The sequence below is a fragment of the Oryzias latipes genome, chromosome 23, assembly GCF_002234675.1.
Source record: "Oryzias latipes chromosome 23, ASM223467v1".
Classification (NCBI taxonomy): domain Eukaryota; kingdom Metazoa; phylum Chordata; class Actinopteri; order Beloniformes; family Adrianichthyidae; genus Oryzias; species Oryzias latipes.
The window spans coordinates 14,558,278-14,572,447 of NC_019881.2; the positions used below are offsets into that span (position 1 = coordinate 14,558,278).

The 14,170-nt window shown below is 37.0% G+C and overlaps 1 protein-coding gene across 5 annotated transcripts in view; it reads left to right on the forward strand.

Annotated features, from left to right (window-relative positions):
* The window catches only part of LOC101173517 (voltage-dependent L-type calcium channel subunit alpha-1C), a 197,723-nt gene that overhangs the window by 71,750 nt on the left and 111,803 nt on the right, over positions 1–14,170 (forward strand). For all 5 annotated transcript variants that reach the window (XM_020714255.2, XM_020714256.2, XM_023952670.1 and 2 more), the window contains exon 3: positions 3,422–3,527. In XM_020714255.2, coding sequence (XP_020569914.2) covers positions 3,422–3,527 — 106 coding nt within the window. The remainder of the gene's footprint in view (positions 1–3,421; positions 3,528–14,170) is intronic.

Below are 14,170 nucleotides of genomic sequence, written 5' to 3' on the forward strand. Positions count from 1 at the left end.
AGACGGCTTGTAAATTTGTTCAATTTATTTTATTTTAGGTTTAGTGTTGATTTTTATTAAATTCATAAAATGTAATACAAGTCTTTATGGACTTTTCTTTCTTGATGAACAGAACAGGTTCCCGAGTCTCTTTTTCCTTGAGGTCGAACACTTTGAAATCTTCTTCCTTCCTTCGGCTGTTACCATGACAACAGCTACTGCTCTCAACAGGTTCACCATGACTCTCTGAGCTCACACATATGCACACACACACACTACACATTAACACTCTGGAAGAACACACACATATTTGGATGCAGATGAAAAAAAAAAACTGAGACACACAGCCATCACTTGTGTGGTGTAATTATAGCATTTGAGCATCATGGTTGACATTGTGAGGTCAGAAGGAGCAACCCGGAGAAATAAAATATATATTTATGTCTATCTACTTTTCATGTAAAAACACAATGGGCGGTTGTTTTTTTAAGTTGTTAACGGCGTGTTAGAAGCACGTTTTTGTACTGTCCAGCTTCCTTTGACACATAAGGAAATGTGTTCAGCCAGTTGTAGAGATATTTTCCCTGAATACATCAGTTTATGTTTTAGATATTTTTATCTGTTTGACAGGATAGGAGATTGTGTAATAGTGTAACAGTTTTTTTTATTCTGTGGCATTAAAGATGGATATTTCTTTTGTAACATGAGATAATGTTGAGATTTTTGAGGGTTTTTTTGCTGTCAGAAGCACAAAGAAAGTTTGTTTATAACATGTAGATATAAGCTGACCTCTAGGGTTCCTTAAAATTATAAATGAGTAGCCCACATTGAGTCAAAGGCTGTGTTTGAGACCTGTCATGCCTGAAGGGAGTTTAATCAGACTCTGGAACAAAGGTCAGAGATTCATTTTGATGCATTTTTGCTCCCAGGCTGCATAAACTGAACGAACTTGTGGTTGACACTGTTCAAAGGTCAGTGCTTAATCCAAACACAAACAATGTATTAAAATGATTATTTTCCATGTTTCTCTTTCCCTGTATGCTGCTAAAGAAGTCATTGGAGCTTTGTTCTTTTCTCTGGGGTAACCACACTCAGCAAAATTACTGCAAGGAATGTTTCAACAGTAGAAAAAGACTGCTGAAGGTTACTTTGAATATGACCAAAAAGAAAACAAAAATCCAGTTGGCTCCTTAAACCAATTAAAAACATTATTTTTTTAATTAATGTAAGAACTGAAAAACGAAATGTCAAAAAATTCAAGATTTTTAGATTCTTAGAAATGTATTTTATTTTCTACTCAACTTTTGAGACTTGATCTCTTGTTTGATATGCCTTTTTTTTAATTTCATAGTCACAGGAACCCAGGTAGTTAACTACAGTGGGAATAAAACCCACAATGTGATGTCCTTGTAAGTGGACACCAGTGTCAAGAGGTTAGTTTGTTTAAAAGTATAAAGTATTTCTTCTTTTTGTTTGTTTTTTACCACCACTGTAGTACACAGATTCCCAAATGTTATTATTATATACATTTAAAAAAATGGGTTTAGAGACAACACCTGAAGGCATATCTCAGGTTTTTGGTTCTTTAAGGTTCAAAACGAGTTGTCTTTTTTTGTTTTTTTGTGCTTTGCTTCAAGCTCTGAAAACACATTTTCACATGCTCGTCTCCATTGCTACACTGCTGTAATGTAAGGTACGCATAAAAATGTTTTTTTTTCACATGTGGCAAATGGGAAGGATGAATTTAGATAGAAAAAATAGAAATAAAAGAAGAACATGAAGAGTAGAGCAACAAAGAGGTGGAAGGAGGTGACAGCAATGGCAGTTTGTAACTGTGTTGATGAAATCCAGACCTCCTCTATCTCTCCTTCACATTCTCTCCCGTTTTCGGCTTCCACCCCTCGCTTGGTCCTTCTTTTCCCTCAGAAGGCCTAAAATAATGAGGTCAGTCCCCTCTCAAGGACCGTTCCAAATAAAACCCCTCTGTGTCTCTCCTCTCATTCCATCTTGCTCTCTCTTCCCCTGTCCAACATCTCGTCTTCCACGCGACAGGCCTGCTCCTCGTCGCTCCCATATTAGGACATGTGCCGTCTGCAACTCCCCTCCCGGCCCACACAAAGAGGTTTTTATGTTACTCAATGCGTCTTATTGTTGAGAAAGAACATAAATTAAGTCTTTTGATCTCTCTTAGCTGTGTATGTAGCTTGCCACGTGTTTACATACCCTTGCTTCGGTGTAGAGGAGTTACACCACAAAAATTGCCTTCTCAATTCTCAAAACTAATGCATACATTGTCCACATCACAGTCAGCAACTATACTTGTACCTGTTTATTTGAACTATCTATGCGTTTAATACTTTGATTTACTTAAAAAAAAATGGAAGGAAAACAAATAGTCTACTCTGAATACCAGTTATTTTCTTAAAATTTTGACTGTCACAATTAAAAAATCGAAACAAAAAAAAACAATGTTACATTTCAGAAATCAAAACACAATACTAATGAAATGAAACAAAATAAAAATGAAACGTTGCAAGTTTTTCACCTTTTCCAAGTTCCATAAAAAAGAAAAACATTTGAGAAACTAAAGTTATTTCCAGAGATCAAAATGAAATGTTAAAACAATTAAGATAAGAGGAGAGTTCATTGCCATTTGGATCTTAAATGTTTAAAAAAAAGTACATCAGAATTTTTCTTTAAAGCTCTCGAGTCAGAGTAAATGACAGAAAAACATTAAAACAAAACTAACCTATCATAAATATAAATGGAATTTAAGAAAAAGAGAACATTTTTATGAATTGTAGAGAGGCACGAGGCACGAACCACGCGTTATTGCAGTGTTCCAACCTTTTCATTATTGCAAAGTTGCATCATTCTTCTTCTGTTCTGATTATTGATACATTGGCCAAAAAATAAATAAATAAATAAACGAAAAGGTAAAAAGTATCGGACATCGATGATTGGATGATGATGTTTGTCCATCATTTCACCTGAAGGTTATTTGGCATGGAGCGATACTGGATATGATCCGTACTAATCATAAAACCTTTATCAGTATACGGACATTGAAGATGCATTTGGAAAAAAATCAAAGGCAATCATCCAATCAGCAATGACCAATAGTAACTACTTTTCCGGTTTCTTGTTTAATTTCCATTTTTAACATTTTATTTTCTATTCTGGAATTTTTCTTTTTTCCTGAATGTTTTTTTTATTTTAATTTCGTTTCACTTCTTTTGGAATTGTATTTTGGTTTCTAAACTGTAATGTTACTTTTTAAACATTTGTTTCTGCTTTTTTTTAAATGTTGTTGTGATGTTTGATATGTTTTTGCCTGAAGTGATTTGTAGGTGGGCTTTGCACTTAATGGCCACCGTACAATAGAACCTAGGCCAATGCTGTATTTGTTTTGCTTTCTTTACTTCCTCAACTCTTGTCTCAGACCATTTGAGATCATCATCCTGATGACCATCTTTGCTAACTGTGTGGCCTTAGCCGTCTACATCCCTTTTCCCGAGGATGACTCGAATGCCACCAACTCCAACCTGGTGAGTAATGCAACCTATTGCAGCTAATAGCAGCTTTAGCTGCGTTCCATGCGGTTTTTGACACAATATTTTTCCCTTGGCGTGTTTTAACTTTCATGTTGGAAAAGGAGGTGATTCATGAAGTCCTACATGAGGAGTATTTTTCTGTTTGTTTTAGTGTTTGTTACACGTGCTTTTCACACTGCCAGCTGCTTCCTCTCTTCATGGTCTGCTGCCATCTGTCTTTGAGAAGCCCATGCAGATTAATGAAGTTAAAATGTAGGTGGGATGGTGTGAAAAGATGGTCTGAGTGGAGTGCAGGGCAAAGCGAACCAAGGAAAAAAATAAGATTTGAAAGGAGAAGGGGGCAGTGCACAGCAAGACAGTCAATAACCTGCTTAGAAGGATTTGCTCTGTAAGATTTATGATCTTTGCTTGTATTGATTTAAATGTTTTAACTGAAGGCTGAACTAAAGGCAGTTTTTCTGAGGTTTTGAGCAAAAGCCCTTGATGTACATTAGATTGAAAGGAAAGCATAACTTTTTGTGGATACAGAAATCTTTTGGATGTCTCATTTGCAATTCTCTAAATCTTTGACCATGCAGCTAAGCGCACAGTATTTCTGAAAGGACAAAACAAGGCCCTAATAACTGTTTATAATGGTTTATATTTTACATAAACAATTCATATATCCGTGCAGCTGATTTACAAGCTTTGTGGTCTTTGCCTCCCCTGCCTGTTGGAGAAGCTTTACATCTTACGTATATACATAGGATTGCAGTGTCCAAGTTTGAGTGGCTATTAGTTTAGGAAATCTTAACATGAGGAGGGGCCAACGTAGGAAAAAATGTGTTCATCAAACAACCCATACAAACTGGACAGTGGGTTTGTGAGTCACAAAGTGGTGTTTAGAAATAAATTTAGTAAAGTGTGACAATGAACTGCAGATAAGGAAGATCATTTCATCCATCCTAGGTGGTCCAACTCATCCTGGCAGTGGTGGCTTTTCCATCTCGCCTTTACATTACATCATCAAGTTGTGCACTAAAACGCCCCCCTAATATTCTGTTAATTTAAATACACATTTTTGTCATATCTCTTCCAGAAAAATTAACGAATTCTACTCACAAGTTGTTGCTGCCTGTGGTATTCATTTTAAATCAGAAAAACTGCTATTTGGTGTAATAAAAGTCATGTGACATGCTGGTAGTTGTTTCTGTGCCCGCCCTGCCCAGCCATGTCTTGAAGTGTCCCTGAAACCCACTGCAACCCGACATTGGTCCTGCTTGGCGCCAGTGCTGTGCTGCATTTACACCAAACGCAATTGTGCATCAAATTTGTATCAGAAATCTCTCTTTTGCCACACATAAAATGCACGGTTCAACACTTGTCCAATAATTTTTTCATAAACTTGACCTTGCTGATGGGTGTGGGAGGAGCTACTGTCTAAAGTTTTTATCCTCATCACTATATGAGAGCATTGACTGTACATCTCATTTGCAATGCATACAAGACAAGGACAATGTTGAGAGATCAGGTTTATCTATTTTAAAGAGCTCTACAAAAGTAAAACTCTATGTGCACATGCATATGGAGCATATCTTGGTTAATAAGGTTAATGAGATCATTTAGAGACTTTTCCCCTACAATGAGGTTCACCATCTACCGTAGGAGTTGCATCTAAATGACAGCCGCTTTCAGCGGTACTTCCATCTTTATTTGACCCGGTTTAACTACTTGCTGTCTTGCATTAGTCTGAAAAGGAAAAAATAAAAATATGATCAGTTTATGCTGCAGGACCTATGATCGTGTCTGTACATTGACTTAATATTGAAACTGGACGCCCCTGACACGCAAATTGCATGTGGTGTGACCACAGCTTTAGGCAGCGGAGCTGCCATTAGTGTCCGTGAATGGTTGAACGGGACTGTGACTGTAAAGTGCCGTCTAAAAAGGAAGTTAAGTTCTATATAACAATATTTACCATCTACTTCTGAGTAGTCAGAAGATCTTTTTTGGGAGTCCAATATTGTTTATGTGTTAATGACTTCCGCAGTCCCTCCTTCTAAAACCAAAACAGGTAGAAATAGTTTGCCTTTTTTTTCTTTTTTGAAGCTCTGTTTACCTTACTTGAACTGTGCTTTCAGGATAAAAAAAAATGATGAGAAAATGTTTGATCAAGTCTTAAAACATTTCTACAATAAAGTCATGTAACCTTTGATAATTTTAGAAATATAGTCTGAAAAGCAGGATTTTTTTGGTAAGTTTTTAATTTTATCAATTTCTTACTGGGAGAGTATCCTGCACTCAGTTCTATGATTTAATGCCGCATCACCATTTTGATAATGTTGGCATAAAATTTGGATTGGCAATATTTTAAACCTCTGCTGCATGCTCAGAATATTTTAATGTCACAAGAGCAATAAAAACTAGACCATTTAAAACAGCGAAGAATTGTAAAAATGTCAGAAATGCAAAGCAGCAGACCAAAAGGGGGCGGTTTCATCGCCTGTGGTCATGTTGTGGCCTGACAACTGTTACACTTGTACGGCTACACTTCAGTGAAGACAAATGTATTCTATGCAACAGTGTGCATCAAAATAAATCAAAACAAGAAAATTACATCACTAACCAGCTGTGACAAAGGCCACCCTGATGTGTTTGCCCATATTGGCAGCATATTTATTTTGGGGGGGGGGGGGGTATTTTTCAAAATTTTGCCTTTTGCATGCAGCTAATCTTCATACATTAACTAGGATATGGAACTCTTTTAATAGTCCATGAGCCTTTTAGAGGATTCTTGACAGATCCCCCAATTTCACGGAGCTGAATCAGCTAAAACAGTGACAAGGTCTAATATATTCAACAGTTGACTACACTATCTCAGTTAGACATTGTCTCACATGTGTAGCATTTGCTGAGTAGTGTCTCATTTATCTGAACAGTTACTACAATAAAGAAACCCATTTTTACCCATTGTGACCCATTAATATTACACGCATTAATCCTGTAATAGTGATGTTTGGTATCAGCTGATCTGATCATGCCATGAGGCAATTGAGCTCCTGGTTATGTTTTTATTACAATCGCTCTAAAACCAACAAATGTTGAATCATTTTCTTCCTGCAGTTTATTTACTTGAAACAGAATTAATAAGTTAATCAAACCCAACCATCAAGGATGTGAGATTCAGTTATATAAACTGGATATTAGACTCAAATACAAGTTTTCATGCCCTGTGCGGGTGTGTGTCAACTTCCAAATGAGTAGCAGACAATCCGTGGTATTATGGGAGACACTAATCCCTCGAAGAACATGGAACATCTGTCACTCTGTTTCTGACTATTTCTTTCCTTCTATCCAGGGATTATTTTGACACTCCAACTTATTCTTAAGAGCTCATGTTTTATATAGTAAAGCCATTCACACAATAACCTGCTCATTCACTGCTGTTCTTCTTTAGGCTTTGCTGTCAGCTGCCCCTATTATGGAAATTATTCAGGTACAGCAGTAAAAACAGGGACATTGCCATTCCATATCTGTTTAGGAAATTGATTGATGGAAATATTGTAGTTTTGTAATTTGCACCATCAGAACAAGTTTATGAAAACAAATCATATGTGTAACATAGATTTATTTCTCATGACTCTCAAAAGTAAGTTTCTTGTTTATGTTCATTTTGGATTTTGGAGTTTTGGAGTGGTAAGATCAAAAAGGTGTGCACTTTTTATTTCAAGAACATGTCTATGTTACTAAGTTTGAAACTACAAAGTAACTCCTCAAAGCACAACCCCATTCACTAAATTAAAGAAAACCATTTGGAAAATATGTATTGGGATCTTTTTTTTGTTTTGTTTTCTGCAGACGTAACGCTGGTTTTGGCACATGAAAAGGCCTTTATCCTGAAATCTGTACAGGCCCTGATAATGGTTAGGAGGAATGAAGTCTAAAAACAAAGTTGATTAACTTCTGCTCAACCCTGAGTAATGAGTTTCCTCAGATAATGTGGAAGCAACCCAAAAATAACTTTGTTAGAAAATATATGCCATTGCTCAAGTCTAAAATGGACAATGAGTTTACAGAACTCCTGGAGTTCCAGAGTTCACATCAATAAAGGCAGAGGGATGCGTTCATTTGACGTGGAGTGACATCTGTGTAGTTTTTTAGATTATTGGGAAAAAAGTTATATGTAGATTATTGGGATATTTTTAGCATTATCCTAGACCAGCAAGACGTTCTTAAACATTTCAACATCATAGCCTAGTTAATTACCAACAACAAAACTAGAATTAACTCGTTTCTCAGCAGTGGCGGTTTTACCCTGAATTACTCCCCGGGCGAGACCCTCCTCTGGCGCCCCCCCCCCCAATAGAGTCACTTTGTCCATTTATTGTAACTGAAAATACAGTGGGAAATATTTAATCAAACACAAATAAATAATCTAAAATAAATATTATAAACTACAAATCACACTAATAACACACTAGAATAAATGTAACCGCAGCACTAAGAACAGAAAACACTAACTAAACCTAACCTTTGTGGCCTTCCTGATGCAAGCTTGTCAATAACGTCATCATATGAAATCTGCTCCCCCCCTGAATGATTGATACCAACAACAGCAGGTTAGTGAGTTGCTCCTGAGACATTGGTGATCTCAGGTATGACTTGATCAACTGGAGTTTTGAAAAGCTAACAGCAGCAGCATCAGCAGCAGCAGCAGCAGCATGCTACAATCACAGCTTATTTAACATTATGAACTAATATACAACAATAAAACACAACAAAAACTTTGTGTTACAGCAGAGCAGACAGACACACGAATCATAACTAATGTTACAAGTCAAGGCAGAGCAAACATTTAAGAATAAATATCTTAAAAATGACGTTATTTGCAATATTTGGGCCTACTTCAGTTTTGGTTATGATAGACCAAACAAGAGATTTTTCCTCTGCAACGTTGTTGTTGTTGTAGGGCAGGTAGCATTCGAATTTAGAAAACGTGCATCTAGCTATGCGATAATACCCTTTTCTTTGTCTCTTTTCTCCTCTTCTTCTCTTTTCTTTCTAAATTGGGCACCAGCTTTGACCTTTTTTCTCCATATTTCAGATGTTTCTGCATTTAGCATAAATGTCCTGACATAGGTATCAAGTCTGTCGACTAAAGGCCCGTACACACCGGGACGAATATTCGCCAGGCGTTATTCGCCAGCGTTTTTCGCCACGTTTTTTGTGTTCACACCCAGGCGATTTTCGCTGACGGTGAGCCGAGCGAACATGCAATTTCATTCCCTGACATTAGATGGCGCTTAATGTAAACAGAAATACTCCTGTACACAAGGTGGCGCTGCGCAACTTTACGATTCTTAAAGTCGCTTTTCACTCAGAAGAAGAGAGCAAGTATTTACGCGCTAGTCAGAATCATACAAAGAAAACATGAATATTTCAAGCCTCAGTAGCTCCAACTGGTACTTGGTAAGGGGATATTTTAGAATGTCCGTCATTATTTCTTTGCGGCAGTGTAGACGCTACTTGGCGTCTATCTTCTTCGCTGGTATGTGTGCTCAGCAAGGCAGTTTTGTGTTTGAGCGCCCCCAAGTTGTGTTTTACTGTAACTTCAGAAGCTCCAGACACGTGTGCAAAAGCGCCATTCTCATTGGTCGAATATATTTCGACGCGATGCGTCGAAAAAAAAAAACGAACCCGAGGCGTTTTTTCGCGTCGGTGTGCACACTCTCATTGGTGCCCTTTGTTTAGTCACGAGGCATTAAACGTCGGCGAAAATCGCCAGCGAAATTCGTCCCGGTGTGAACAGGCCTTAAACCAACTATTTTTCATCAAGCACTGAGCCGCGGCCCGTGACCGTTGCCCCCCTGGAAGAAGATACAGCCAGGTTTGCGCATGCGTTTTGCGCTCCGTGCTCACCTCTCAGCCTGCACCCTTCACCCCGCGCCCCCTCCCTTCTCCTTCTTCACCCCGCGCCCCCTCCCTTCTCCTTCTCACACACATTTGCGTCTACTTCTCAAAGACAGGAGGGAGCGCAGCTGCGGGGCGGGGGCGCCGCCAGGTTTCAGGCTGTTACAAACTCTGTGATATAAGTAAACCAATAGTGGTGCATAAAGTATTTTACAAGAGCTGAGCCGCTGGCTCCGCCCCTCCGTCTTTTTCCGCCCCGGGCGATCGCCCGTATGGTCCGTGCCTAAAACCGCTATTGTTTCTCAGTATTCTGACAAACCAAAAAACACTAGTGAATTCAGATCATAACACATGGGACAACCAAGGGTGGAGCTACAGGGGGGCAAGGGGGTGCCCCCCCAACAAAAACCTATGTCTCTATCCTCCCACAATATTAGTATTATTGACAAAGATTTAAACAAATATAAACACAAGCTTCTTTAGGAATTGCAAAAATAATAAAAGCAATATTTTTAAATTAAATCTTGAGCCGTCAGCACCCTGGCCTAAGAAAATCTCCCCTTTTTTTATGCTAATGATAAAACTGTTTCAAATATGTATTTGTTATACTTACATTTGAAATGGCCTTCCACTCTGCTGTTCTCATTTGCCATCTTTCCAAAGTTTCCTAACACCCTCCTGCCCCCCCCCCCCCCCCCCCCCAAAATGTTCTAGCTTTCCCACTGAAGAGAGGGTGATTCTAGTGCATTCGTCACTGCCATTCTTTAGCATGATGTATTTAAATGAGTTTTGGTCGAATGCAGTAGTGCCACTAGAGGCACATGATTATAATCATAAGGAGAAAATGATTTCTGTAAAATATTTCAGGAAGATGAGTATTGTGTTGGAGCTATTTTGCAGGAAAACATCACATTATAAAACAATGTGCTCATCTTTTATTTCCCTTGTTGCTTTTTTACCATTGTGTTCACTTATGTTGTTTTTTTTTCTTTTTGCAAGACAGTAATTAAAGCAAGGACTTTCAGACCCCCACCACTACCGCCACCACCACTTTGCCATTTCCTAATTTGCAGGAGTGTCTATTGCAATTTTAAATTGGATTCCATCTCAGTCATTTACGTGATGACTTTGTCCAGGGCTGGCTGTGTTAAAGGACAGACTAACTGACCAAATGAGTGGACAGAAGCAGTAAAACAGTTATTCTTTTCACATTATGTTGCTTTAAACTAAGACAACTATTCTTGTGTTTAAATGGTTTGACCAAAAAATTGTTTTGTTATTTCCCATAAGTTATGAAATAACAATACCTCAGTGTCTCTCTTTATACCCTTTACTCTGTGGGAACTATGACTGAACTTCAATAACTAATATTTTAACACTTTGTTTGGATTGGTTATCTCTTATGTAATACCAAAGATTTGTTGAATTGCTTTTTGTACTAGATTGCTATTTCTGTCTGCATCCCATAATGTGCTGCTTTGTTTCCTTGACGACATGTCCAATAATAGTAGCAGGAGAGGTTGTCATGGATATGGTAACCGTAGTGATGCTCCTCATCTGTCCTTAGTTACGGAGGAAACTGGGATACAAAATATAAAGTGTGAGAAAGTCTTCTCTATATGTTTTGGCTTAAATAGTTAGAGATCTTTGCTGTAAACTTTCATCTTTTCCAACTGCTTTTTCCCCTGGGTCTTTCTTCTTAAGTGTTGATCACCTTAAAAAAAAAGCAACAAAAATTCACAGCATGTCCAAACAATTAGCTAGTCAATACTCAGACTGAGTTATAATTGACATGTCAATATGAATTTAAAAAAAAAATACTGAAATCAAGCTATTTTACTCTATACTCTAATTACCATGTACACATTTTTATATATTTTTTAAATTAATTTGCTTCTAGTCACTGCTGCACAGTTATTTGTGTGTGTGTGGATGTGTGCCAGCAAGAGGCGCAGTGATCAATGAATTAGCTGTTGACTCTTAAGAGGGCCTGTGAAACAAGCACCTATATACAGATTAAAACCTCTTAGAGGTTAATGGACCCATCCACAACACATAATCACACCATCTGTGCTTCATTGTTACTTTCTATTTTACACGCTCATTATTGATTGTCAGTTAAGAGGTTTAAAATATCCTTTGTGGGGTTTCCTCAGGGGCAGCTTCTTGTAACTGTGAATTTGACTCTATCACAATTTGGAAAGTTTTCCAAAAGGTATTTTTTCTTCTTAAAAGTCATTGTTTACTGAGTGACCTCAGTAGGATCGGTTCCTTCCCGGAATGCGCCTTTTGTATTTATTTTGAAAATATTGCCGTGAAACAGAGAGTTGGCTTTTGTATATGACATGAGGGGTGGGTGGCAATTTATGTTACCTACAATATGCTAAAAGAGGAGCAGATTGTCCGCCTCTGTACTGCAGTAACTGAGACCCATTTAAAATTAGATGACTCTTCCAGTTTTTATGTAATCTATAAATGAGATTAGATCAGTGGAAAAACTTCACTTTTTAAAAAAAAATCTTAAAAACTAAAACCAAAATCCAATTTCTTTATAACCTTTTACAAAATCAACTCTGTATTTTGCTATTTATTTTTTTGAATTCAATATTTTCTTTTTCCCCCTTGGGTGAAGCGTATCAAATTTCATCACACTGATGAAATTATGTGTTTACTCCTTTTGGGAAGATTCCATTAACCATATCTTTCTCTGAAAATTATCTGGAATGTTCTGGTGTCTCATGCATCTCTCTTCCATCCTCTGTCATTTCTGCCAAAGGCGAACAAGTTTACATGCTGTTCCTTTGGGTAAAGCCCTGCTGATTGCTAGGAATGTCTATTTATGGATAAGGAGGCATGATCTGTATGAACACTTATCTAAACGGCTATGGTATACGGTTTCTCGTGGTGATGTTTGCATCTAACTGGTGCCAGGCCATTTGTGCAGAGAAGATCACTGACATGTGGGCATGATTTGGTGGCATATAAGGATGTTTGATCAGTCACATTTGAGTTCAACACATTTACATGTCCACAAATGATTCACTGTTAAGCGTACAAAGCTCAAGCAGTAAGGGACACCACTTTGTTGTCTGTCTTAATCTTGTTTCTCACTTAATCTTGTTTCTCAATAAATCCATTCACAAAAATCAGTTTGTGTTGTACCTTTTTTAAACATTTTTTAAAAACGTAAAAAATGTTCATGACGTTATTCTGTTAGTTTCTACTTGCCTTTTTTGGAAAAAAACAAACAGACTTTGTTTTATTTAACAAAGTTTAGGTAATGGTTCAAGTGCCTTCTTTTGCAATGTTCTTATCCTGGATGGTAAATATCAGACCAACTGAAAAGTGAGCACTTTTTAATATTGGAAATATGTAGAAAATAACATGTAAAAGTTATGTAAGTTATGTAATCAACATAACGTTTTTTGAAACAAACATAAACTCTGCCACATCCACAAATAAGATTTTTTTTAAATGTTAGCACTGAATTGCGAAGAAATGAAATAAATTACTATTTTAGTTCAACAGGAATATTTTGAGAAATACACAAACTGTAACCAAATGAGAATACATTGTCTTCTATATATCTATGCCAGTGTAAAATGAAATGGTACATAGTTGTTTAAAAGATTCCAGAAGCATTTTTTAATCTTTTGACTTTTGTCAGGCTTTGCCTTTTCTCTTTGTAAAGTGTGCTGCAGATGAAACAAAATAGTGAATATTGTTCCACCTTTGCCTCACATCAACCCATTTTAGAGCTCACACAGAGCACAAAGAGAGATAGTGGAGATGGCAGTGGTAACAGAGCTGTTTTATCTTGGATATAAAAAAACAGAACTGCACATATTTGAAGTTAAAATAGTTTGTTTTTTACCTATTCAGTCTTTTCTAACTCAGCTTTTTAATCAACTAGCAGAAAGTCAAACTGCGGATCAGCAGTTGTGAAACTTTTGTCCATTGTGATGTCAAACAATAACTGTAGTTTACAGGGCTTTCTCATGCTGCAGAACGAATTAATGTCATCAGTTTTAGGCCAAACGGTCACTGTTTTATCCACAAAAGAGCTAAGATTTTGCATAAAAGTAGCAAAGACTTTTTAGTGCAATGTGAAAAAAACGAACATCCAGCAGAAAAAAAGAAATAGAGTGCCTAAAGTTATGTTTGTAATATTACTTGAGAAGATCTTTTAGTTTGAGTAGACTCAAAAAGCCTTTATTTTTTATTTTTTATTATGCCACTTCTTGAACAGTTTAAAATGCAAATATAAAAATATGTAACTTATTAATTATATACAGTGATTTTTCTGCATGTTTTATCTTGAAGAGTCACGTGATCTTGGATTTCATGCAGACTTTTTGCCAGCTATTTCCAGCTACAAACAAAAAAAAACCTCTAAACTCATAAATAATTCTATATCCACAAAAGCAATGTTAGCCTTGACATAAAAGCCTGCACTTGTTATATAACTTTAAACTTCAAAGGTTAAATAGGAAAGAAGAAAGACAGTAATGCTAAATTCTCACACCTTGATTTTTCTCTTTCTTTTTTTTGTCACACGACTTTGTCCCAGTTTTGGCCACAGGGGTTGTTGAAAACCCATCAGCTGATTTTGGCAGAAGGCATTGTTTATCCAATGCTCGTCAAATTACAGGGCCCGCTTTAAACAGTACAAACCAAAATAGTTTTTTTTTTTTTTTCTTTTTACCAACATTTCATCTATAGTTTGTATTGTGCAATGTCTGTTTCTT